At 35.1% G+C, this 12,026-nt stretch overlaps 1 pseudogene and 1 gene segment (V, D, J or C); both read left to right on the top strand.

The window, feature by feature from the left end:
• The first annotated feature begins 369 nt into the window (after nt 1-369).
• LOC122134157 lies at nt 370-850 on the top strand (annotated as a pseudogene).
• A 1,552-nt stretch (nt 851-2,402) lies between these two features.
• LOC122143899 lies at nt 2,403-11,259 on the top strand. The segment is given in 2 exon segments: nt 2,403-2,496; nt 10,879-11,259. Coding segments are annotated over 2 exon segments (351 nt in total).
• The last annotated feature ends 767 nt before the right edge of the window (nt 11,260-12,026 follow it).

Genomic DNA, 12,026 nt, shown 5'->3' with positions numbered 1-12,026 from the left:
TTCATTTTTTCCCCTCCCTTAGTATGATTCTTACAGGTGCAAGCAAGCAATTATTTGAAACTCATAAAATTTCTAGACATTAATTCAGCTGGTCAAAAAACAAAAACAAACCTCAAGGCAAGCCTAATAAATTTAAGTAAATGCATAATAATCAGAAAATATAATTTGTGGCAAAATAAATAAAACAAACTAATAAAAATAAAGAAACTAATACAAATTAAACTTTCACATTTTGCTGTACATAAAATATTGCTTAAGCATCATGATAGTAATTGGATGTAATAAATTATGCAAATATTCCTCCTCCTCCTATCAACTTTGAGTTTTAAGATTATAAAAGAAGCAGCTTGTTCTCACTCGTCTCACACCATGATCTCTTCATCTCTCTGGTTGTTGCTGCTGCTGGCAGCTGTTTCTCGTAAGTCTGTTATAGCCTTCTTTCTGAGAGACACTTCATATTAAAAACAATCATGGTTATACATAATGTTGTCATATCTCTAACATTTCTGGTCATATTTTTCCCCTCAGGTGTCTACTGTGTTGAACTGACCCACACTGATTCTATGGTCTTAAGTCCTGGTCAGGTTTTGACACTGTCCTGCAAACTCTCTGGAATATTCACTGACTGACAGCAGCTACTGCACTGGCTTCAATCGGCAGCCTGCAGGAAAAGCTCTGGAATGGGGGTTGCGAGAGATATGTGGTAGCGGTAAACACATATTACAGTGATAAACTGAAAAGTAGATTTCAAGTTACCAGAGATTCTTGCAGCAACACAGTGACTCTTCAAGGCCAGAATATGCAGACCTGAGGACCATCTGTGTATTACTGCGCCAGAGACTCACAGTGACACAGAGCAGCTACTACTGCCTTGTTCAAAAACCACACTAACACTCGGCACACAAATACACAGCTTTGCACGCTTGGCAATTAAAAATCTACAGTATTTCTGATCAAGTTTTTCAGTTATATTCAATGTTCACAAAATGATGGTTAAAGTTAGCATTAACATGTTTTAATTTACATAAAAATGAACCACAATGCTGTCAGTTCTAAAATAGTCTTATAGGTCTATGTATTATGAGGCAAAACTATTGCCTCTCTGTTTTAACCTTCTACAAATCTGCTAGCAAAAAGTTAAAACGGATACTTTTTACACTTTTCATTCATATCTCTGTCTTCTCCACTTGCCACACAAACTCATTACACTGACATAAATCCTGCCTCCTGATACAGTAATTGTGTTACAAGTGTATTCTTGGCACATTTCACCAGATAGTGATACAGGTGCACAATTTAGGAACATCCGCTGTCATATCACAAAAAAACATTGCACCTCAGACTGAAAGACTTCAGCTGCTAGATTAAACGGCATTGTGCCTCTGACTAAAGAGCTTTCAGAAAAACAAAACGATATCAAGTCTCAGGTCTTGTAAAGTTAGGCATTGAGTGAAACAGCATCAGACAAAAGCCATTTTTGAAGTCTTTGGTTAACTGTAATAATTGTTTCTTAATTTAGTCGGTCAAAAAAGGGGATACCACAGAATAGATATAAATTGCTGATGAGGTCATGATTGAATTGTTTATTATTTGATCCATTCTCATTCTGTCTTACCAAAGTGATTGTTAGCAAGACTAATAAAAGCATTAAAAACTATACTATCATTGAAGCAACAGACATATATGGAGCCAAGGGAGCGTCTGTCAAAAAGAGACAAAAAAAACAGCCCTAATGAAAATGAATATAACCGTCGCTGGAGATGGTACAGTATGCAGTGAAGTTCACTATAAAAGCTCAAACATTATACAGCACAAAGGCATATCTGATTCCTTTAAAACAAAGTGTGTCTTTTCATGTGTAGATGTTTGGTAGCAGTTACACATGTTACAGGGACAAACTAAAAATCTGACTTTTAAGTTACCAGAGACTATTACAGGAGCAAAATAACTCTATAAGGACAGAATATGATGATGAAGGACACAACAGTGTCTTATGATGCACGAGAGTGAACACAGATAAACCACAAGCAGTTCTGCAAAAGTCCTCCAAAGAAAAGTCAAACAATTCCGCACACATATGAAATATATAAAAGTGCATATGAATCTTACCATATTTCAAGAGATTTTTTTTTCAGCATTTTTCAGTGCACAAGTTCTCAAAGGATTCAAAATTAGTTAGAAAGAGTGGAGAAGAAAATGATGTAAAATCAGTTCAAGTCCATGAGAAAAAAAACTAAAACATGTCATAAAGTCTCTAATGAGAGCAATAAATTATATAAACCCAAACATGAATATTTTTGTAGCATGTATATTTGATTACAAGCTCTGTATGATTATGTAAATCTCCTGTTGCATATTTAAATAGCAGGCATGAGTCAGTTTATACATTCATCTGATCACTAGAGGAGTGAAGAATCACTTCAGTTCATTCAAACTGTGCTGTGAAACAAACCATGATCTCTTCATCTTTAGTGTTGCTTCTGGCAGTGATATCCTGTAAGTTTAGTCTATTTTCTGTGTGATACATCATTTTGTTGATCAAAAGATCATGATCTCTTATTAAAAGGTATTATTTGATTTAATACAGGTATTGATTCATATGAACTCACTCAGCCTGAGTCTCTGAGTGTCCGTCCTGATGCCACTCTCACTATCAACTGTAAAGTCTCCTATTCAGTTACAAGTGAGCATACAGGCTGGATTCGTCAGCCTGCAGGAAAAGCTCTGGAGTGGATTGGAGTCATCTGGAGTGGTGGAGGTGTAGACTACAAGGACTCACTGAAAAGCAAGTTCAGTATCACCAGAGACACTTCCAGTAACACAATAACACTGCAAGGAAAGAATATGCAAGCTGAAGACACAGCTGTGTATTATTGTGCCAGAGAAACACAGTGACAGATACCAACAGCCTCTCTGTACAAAAACAGTAACATATTACAAATGAATTGTTTTCTTTTATAATTTTCCTCAGTGTGAATTTTACAGGTGCATAGCAATTATTTGAAGCTCATCAAAAATCTAATCTAGACATTAATTTTTTTAAAATTTACATGTGTATGGATATTATTTGTGGATAGTAATTATTTTAAGGTAAGCCTAATAAATTTAAGTAAATGCATAATAATCAGAAAATATAATTTGTGGCAAAATAAATAAAACAAACTAATAAAAATAAAGAAACTAATACAAATTAAACTTTTAGTAATAGGCAAGTGTGATTTCACCAAGTACAACATGTTCCTGGATCAACATCTGTCTGGTTGTTGCTGCTGCTGGCAGCATAGCTTCTTTAGAGATACTTCATAATAAAAACACTTATTGTTATACATAATGTAAATCCTGGGTAAATTATGTAAGATAACACCATTATTAAAGACTGCAGCACAACGGAAGACTAGGAACACAGTTAGAGCTGCACCGGTCACAATCACAATCACAATCACCGGCCACTGTGTACTTCTGAGACTTCACCATGTCTCCCTCATTCATCTTGCTTCTCGCCTTTAAAGCAATAGAGGAAAACTTGGTAAAACTGAGTAATTTTGACTTATCTGGAGCTCTTTCTTAATTTTACCCCGTGCAGAGTATTATTATAACAGACCGAGTTCCCTCAAGGATTCCCTGCTATCAACTCAGAGGTGAGAAAAGGAAGAAAGAGCAGGGCATAATAAACAATACTGAAAAGGGCAACGTGGGAAATATGAAAACCTTCCAAAAACAAATACAGACAAAATATAGGCAGGGGCTAGTGAACGCCGTGCAGCCGGCCAACACTTAACTCCTGATGTTCCTGCTGGTTTCCTGCCTCTCAGGGCCCGAGGTGGTGGACGTACACGATCGTGGCCCTGGAAAGCATGCTTTCTTTGGGCCAGAGCTGGCAATGTGTTGGGCCTGCAGCCAAAGCCTGGTTCCCAGCCCATAGGGGAGAGTGTCAGAGACAAGACAAGTGCTTAGAAATGGGGTTCAGACGTTGCTTTGAGTGGATTCAGGCTTATTGTCATCGCAGGGCTTGATCGACGCCTCCGCTAAAGAAGGGACTGTGCCTTTTGTTACATTTCAATTATGCAGCATTATCACCAGAGGCTTGACAACAAAATCATTTGTTTTATGGATGTTTAATGTGAAGGAATTTTTTTTTTTTTTTACATGTACATGATTGGCTGAAAGTGATGTCCAACCTAAGAAAATAAATTTTTGCCCTTTTTTATTAAGGATTTTATAAGCATATTGCACAGTTGTGCTTGGAGTGTAAAACTAATGTACACGCTCAATTGTTTCTTTAGTACTAATGCAATGAAACATAACAAATTGAGATTAATAAATAAATAAATATACGCACACCACACACAGAACTTATATAGTACTGCCCTGAAGAATGACTGCTGTAATCAAAAACAAGGGGAACTAATGAAGTGTTAAGTATGTTCTTGTATTCAATGTATGCTTTATTTCCTGTGAGCTTTTGGCTGTACATATGAATATACACTATTGGTCAAAAGTTATTTATTTATAATCTTTTATGCTCATCAAGGCTTGGTTTACTTGATCAAAAACACAGTAAATATAGTAATATTGTGAAATTTTATTAGAATTTAAAACAGCTGTTTTCTATGTGAATATATTTTTTAAATATAATTGATTTCTGTGATGCGCAGCTGAATTTTCAGCATCATTACTCCAGTCTTCAGTATCATATGATCTTCAGAAATCATTCTAATATGCTGATTTTCTGCTCAAGAAACATTTCTGATTATTATCAATGTTGAAAAGAGTTTCTACTTCATATTAATATATTATATTAGACATAAAAACATATTTCTATTTAAAATCACTGCTCTGCTTTTACCCATCTTTGTGAGAGGGAAACGAACATCTGCCTAGAAATAACATCACTAATAATTTGAGAGACAGGAAATGAAAAAAAAAAAAAAAAAAAAAAGACTCCATCCCTTTCATTCAAGGGCCTCCATTTAGTCCGCGGCCCCAAAGAACCTCCATTATCAGGTTGGTTCCTTCCGTTCAGCAGCACAAAAGAAACAAACAATCCATACGTGATCAATTTAATGTACTGTTATAAAAGCTCTCAACAGTTTACACCATTGACATCTAAGAGCTTTCCCAGAACTTTTACCTTCCTGGACCCCATTTACTTAATTAGACAGTTTGCTAATTTCCCGGGCAGCTGTGGCTATTTTGAGAGGCTCACCTCTCCTTCTCTCCTGCGGCAGCAGAGACAGAGTGTGGGATAAATTCAGATGGACTTCTAGATTGTTTGAGTTTAAGGTGGTCAGAAGAGCAAACCGTTCTTTCCTTCTTTTTCATTTCAGTAAGAGCACTGGAATACCTAAAGGAAATGAAACTGTCAGAATACTTGACACATCGAAGAGACGAACGGACAAGTATGACAACATATCCCTTCACATTTCCACAAAAAAGACTGCAATATAAAAACCATCACTTAATATGTAATAATAATAAAAAAGTTAATGAAGAATGATACTGCTGTTAATGATGATTTAACGGATAAACTCGCAGCTCGATTGGACTCTTGTCATGTCAAAGTTTTAAGCCTTTCAGTTTTATGGATGTCACCATCTTTGATATTACATTGGTCACTGTTGCTATGGTAACTTGTAAGGACAACGAGCTTTAAAAAAAATACAAATAAATAAACAAACATGAATATGATGCACTATCAACATGAGGAATGCACCCCTCATGTGAAATTTGCAATTGTGCAGATTCCTAATTAGAAAACTTTACTTGAAGAATTTCGCTGTACAAAGGTAAATGTGACTTCATCATTATGCCACAAATGCTTCATTTCACAATATTCCTTTAAGGAGAATGACAACATCAACTCTTACCCTGGTTGGCAGTAACTTTGTTAAGGAATTAACAGGAAGTGAGTAGGCAGAGCTTAAGAGAGAAAGTTTTGTATATATGTGTGTGTGTGTGTTATCAGTCCCCAAAGACATTCCCAACCAACTTCCTCAACCATTGTCCATTCCTGATTGAAATCTTAAATTGTTACACTGTCCAGTCTTTGGACAGGATGTGGCACAGACTAGCTCCGTAGATGAGCTGTACCTACAGATGACTGTCTTTATGAACCCGTGAATGATTCACTCAAAAACCAAATAATTCAGGAACAAAACAGCTAGTTGTAGAGGCACAATTGTTCTTCGATGGCATTGAAAGAGCAAAATCAAAGTAAATGGCAATACTGACAAAACTAAATTGTAAGTTACTCAGTATTAGCTTGTTTATTGAACTTTTGCATACAAGTAAAATCACACTGGAAATCGTGCTGTTTTTCACATTATACACACTATTTACCTACTTACAGTTAGTAATACACATTATACACAGTATGTTCATGTTCTACATTATGCAGACGTATAGACTGTACACATAAAATATGCGAAGGTGTAACCGATTATACAAGATATCAAATAAACTAAAGATTAAATGGCAAAAGCACTGAAGTTTCACATCTTGGACAACAAAGTGACTATATGCAAATTCTCCATCTGCTCCAAGTACTAAAGTGAAGTGTGTCTGAGGCACAGAAGGAGAAATTCACATCATTTTTAATCATGATCTTCTCATCAGCTCTATTATTGCTGGTGGCAGCTGCATCCTGTGAGCTTGACTGATCTTTTATTCAATCTATAACAGTGAAATAAGCTTCTGTTAACAAACATATTGAGACATAACTAATAACACATTCTTTTATTATTACTTTCAGGTGGTGTTTTCTGTGTTGAGCTCACTCAACCCTCATCTATGAACATTCTCCATCTCTTGCAGGATTTCAGTATCAAGCTATTGCATTCACTGGATCCGTCAACCCACTGGAAAAGCACTGGAATGGCTCGGATATCTTTGTAGTGGTGGTAGCACTTACATTAAAGACTCAGTGAAAAACAAGATCAGTTTCACCCAGGACACGTCCAAAAACACAGTGTTTCTTCAGGGCAATAATTTTCAGACTGAGGACACAGCTGTGTATTACTGTGCAAGACAGTCACAGTAACTAAACAAGCCACAGCTCTGTACAAAAACCTGAACACATGTAAGAATCAGATATACATAATACCAGGGGCATTTCTAGCTTTTCATCAGCATCCAGCACCAGTCCCCATATAAATAGTCTTTACCTGAAGTACAGAGTCATTTACAAGCTGTGCCAGAATATAGTAATCATAAACACGTATGGATTTATTAATCCATTCACACATTTTATCCAGCTGAAAATGCTTTAAAAATATTAAATAGTCATTTAACATTTATGAAATATGTTCTCATAAATGTCACATTTTCAAATTTATTGTCACAAATTTAATGTAACATGTTAATTTATGTACAAATGTCTGTTTTTTATGCACATATCCAAAGAAGAATTGAGGCTGGAGGAGGAGTTCATGCAAAACTGGGATGTTTGTCTCTCATAAGCTGTTGTGCCACCGAAGTGTTTCTGTTCATTGATTGTATGTGTTTTCTGTCAAAGAGAATCATTAGCAATGACAACAATAATTAACTCAGTCCTGATACTACTGTTTTTAAATGGTTTGTTGTTTTTTTAATAATAATAATGATGATGGTGATGATATATTACTGTAAATACTTTTAGCAAGCAAATAGTTATACCTTTTTTCCTGACTTTTCAGTTCATTATATTTTTTTTTTTTTTTCTGTTTTTTATTGTGATATTTTTTGTCAGTCTTTAGATGTGTTTGAAGGACCAGGTGAATCTTTTCGTCTGGTCTGTACTGCCTCTGGATTTACATTCAGCAGCTACTGGGCAGGTGTAGTGAGACAGGCAACTGGTAAAGGACTGGAATGGGTTTCAACTATCGGCACATCCAGTTCTCCAGTGTACTATTCCCAGTCAGTTCAGGGCAGGTTCACAGTGTCCAAAGAGGATTCCAGCAGTCAACTGTATCTACAGATGAACAGCCTCAAGACTGAAGACACTGCTGTGTATTATTGCGCTAGAGAGTCACAGTGAATGAGTTCAGTGTCAAAGCAAAAACCACCACCTTTACTGTTGACTTCACTAATGCTCCAGAAGTACTGTTACATTTCCAAGAGGTGGCGCTACTGATATAATAAATATATATATATATATATATATATATATACATATATATATATATGACCAAAAGACACGGACCATATATATATATATATATGACCAAAAGATACACGGACCCAGATTCTATATATATATATATATATATATATATATATATATATATATATATATTTGATTTTCTACTTAGAAATAAACGAGGAATGAGAAAACGTTTTGTTAAGAACCGGGGAAAACTGAAAATTAGCTGAAATTTTTTCGTTATTTTTGTTTATGGGTTAAAAAGATGCGATTATGCTTTAATATTTGTTTGAAGTGTCGGGGCGGGCTGAAATAAACAGAAAATTACTTTATTTCATAAAACAATTAAAACAGCACTTTAAATTTTACGTTAGCCTATGTGGATTCTACAACGACATGGAATAAATATGATACTACAATTTTTTTTAAGCCTTACTCATTTTATTCTAGGCCTATTGAAAAAACAGGTGAACATGCATTTTTCATTACAAAAAAAAAACCCCCGAATATTAAAGCAGTCAGTTTTGTTTTTTCAAACTAAGAGTTTTCCCAACACTGTATTTTTTTTAGCCTGTTAAAATTAATAGTCTACTGTATGCAATGCTATTGTCACCCAATTATTTGGCCCTTTTCACTGACTGAAAAAAATCTATTGAAATAGCCTAAATGTAAACATGTTCACGCATTGACAGTTGTCAATCATACAAATTTTAATAATACCATTTAGCCTATTTCTTTGTTTTAGATGTTTTTATTAACTAAAATTCCTGCAACATGCCTTTGGTCAAAGTATAGCGGAAGGCTAATATTACATCGTCATTATAATACAATATAATGCAGGATGTGCCCACTTGGTTGAGAGAAGATCAAAACCAAGAGAAAGAAAAAAAAAACAGTATTTTAAATTTAATTGTCATCTGTCCTCTTTATGTCAGATTCTTAAATTTAGTCAACAAATTCATTCAGAATACAGAATGACACGGTGTACGGCTATTATGACCAAATAAAAGGAAGTCGGTATTAATAAAATCAATTTTTGGATTGACACACAGGCCGTTTAGACATGGCATGTGGAATTACACGTAATGTAGAAATATGAAATGATTGAAAAAAATGAAACGTCTACTATGAAAATAACGCCGGTAGTTGGTGGTAGTTATTTTTTTTATTGAGGGGGTTGTTTAATTTTTTATTAAGAGGAGTCGAAAAATCCTAATTCGTATACCCAAACAAACGACTCTGGGTAGCCTACTTGAATCATTTACTCATCTGATTCTGTCAAAAATGCAGATATTTTGAGGATCAAAACGTGTGTTGCTCAGAGACGCAGCAGTTCTGCTGTTTGTTCTGTTTTCTTGGACGGAGCAAAAACAATGTAGCCTATCTATAAAAATTACTCAGTAACTTTATTGAACTGTTGTATAAATGTCACATTTGCGATTTTGCAGATGTTCCTAAAAACAGCACTCTTGCTGGTGTGATAACCATAGGTATATCATAGGCTACATAAAAATAAATATACAGACATTTACAAAACTATGTAAAAAAATTAAAATAGTAAAATAATTGTATGTATATATATATATGTGTATATATATATACATATATATAATATATATATATATATATATATATATATATATATATATATATATATATATATATATATATATATATATATATATATATATATAAATAAATATGTGATATAAATAATTTGACGTTTGTAGAGAAAAGAAAAAATTACATTTACTTTAAAATTCAATGCCAGAAATGTTTTAATAAGAGCAATAAATTATAATTTTGTCACTTCTAGGTGTTCAACTGGTTTTCAAAAAACTCTCAGTGTTAGTAATGTTGATAAAAGAGCCCTGATATAATAATAATAACATGAGGAGTTATTTACATCAGAGTATTGCATGATTAAATAATGGAATAATACAGTTCACTTTAAATGATAGTTTTAACTTGGTATTTTAAATTTACAGTTGCATTGTCTGAAAACTGTTTACATTTTCTGCTCAGCGACTCTATCCATATAAATAATGACTTAATTAAATTCAAACCTAAAAGCCTTGTTTAAAATGCTTTAGCCCTGAAGAGAGCCAAGTATGGTAACCCATACTCGGAATTGGTGCTCTGCTTTTAACCCATCCAAAGTGCACACACAAAGCAGTGAACACACACACACACAGCAGTGAACACCCACCCGGAGCAGTGGGCCATTTATGCTGCAGCGCCCACGGAGCAGTTGGTAGTTTGGTGCCTTGCTCAAGGGCACCTCAGTCATGGTATTGAGGGTGGAGAGAGCGCTGTACATTCACTCCTCCTACCTACAATCCCTGCCGGCCCGAGACTCGAACTCACAACCCTTGGATTGCAAGTCCGACTCTCTAACCATTAGGCCACAACTTCCGAATAACTCTCTAACCATTAGGCCATGACTTCGAAAATAATTTTCAGGACAGGGTTATGCACGTGAAGTTTGTTAACAGCTCTGTGTGATTATGTAAATCTCCTGTTGCATATTTAAACAGCAGGCACGAGTCAGTTTATACATTCATCTGATCACTAGAGGAGTGAAGAATCACTTCAGTTCATTCAAACTGTGCTGTGAAACAAACCATGATCTCTTCATCTTTAGTGTTGCTTCTGGGAGTGATATCCTGTAAGTTTAGTCTATTTTCTGTGTGATACATAATTTTGTTGATCAAAAGATCATGATCTCTAACTAACAGATATTATTTGATTTGATACAGGTATTGATTCAAATGAACTCACTCAGCCTGAGTCTCTGACTGTCCGTCCTGATGCCACTCTCACTATCAACTGTAAAGTCTCCTATTCAGTTACAAGCTCTGTTACGGGCTGGATTCGTCAGCCTGCAGGAAAAGCTCTGGAGTGGATTGGAGTCATCTGGAGTGATGGAAGCTTATACTACAAGGATTCCCTGAAAAGCAAGTTCAGTATCACCAGAGACACTTCCAGTAACACAATAACACTGCAAGGAAAGAATATGCAAGCTGAAGACACAGCTGTGTATTATTGTGCCAAACATACACAGTGACAGACGCCAACAGACTCCCTGTACAAAAACATCATCATATCACAAATTAAGTTTTTTTTTTGTTTTTTTTTTTATAATTTTCTCAGTCTGACTTTTTCCGGTGCATTGTTTGAAGCTCATCAAAAATTCTAGCCATTAATTCAGCTGGTCAAAAAACAAAAACAAACCTAAAGGCAAGCCTAATAAATTTAAGTAAATGCATAATAATTTTAACTTTCACATTTTGCTGTACATAAAATATTGCTTAAGCATTGTGATTACTGTATGCAAATATTCCTCCTCCTCCTTGTTATTTGAGTTTTAAGATAAAAAGAAGCAGCTTGTTCTCACTTTTTTCTAACTATTATCTATTCATGTTTTTTTTTTCTCCTGCTGCTGGCAGCTGTTTCTCGTAAGTCTTTATAGCTTCTTTAGAGATACTTCATATTAAAAACACTCATGGTTATACATAATGTTGTCATATCTCTAACATTTTTGGTCATATTTTTCTCCTCAGATGTTCACTGTGTTGAACTGACCCAGACTGATTCTGTGGTTTTAAGTCCTGGTCAGGTTTTGACACTGTACTGTAAACTCTCTGGATATTCAGTGACTGACAGCAGCTACTGCACTGGCTTCATTCAGCAGCCTGCAGGAAAAGCTCTGGAATGGGTTGGGTTCATATGTAGTGATGGTAACACATATTACAGTGATAAACTGAAAAGTAGATTTCAAGTTACCAGAGAGTCTGCAGCAACACAGTGACTCTTCAAGGACAGAATATGCAGACTGAGGACACATCTGTGTATTACTGCGCCAGAGACTCACAGTGACACAGAGCAGCTACTGCCTTGTTCAAAA

The sequence above is a fragment of the Cyprinus carpio genome, unplaced genomic scaffold, assembly GCF_018340385.1.
Source record: "Cyprinus carpio isolate SPL01 unplaced genomic scaffold, ASM1834038v1 S000006530, whole genome shotgun sequence".
Taxonomy (NCBI): Eukaryota; Metazoa; Chordata; class Actinopteri; order Cypriniformes; family Cyprinidae; genus Cyprinus; species Cyprinus carpio.
This window is presented reverse-complemented; position numbering and strand designations above follow the sequence as displayed.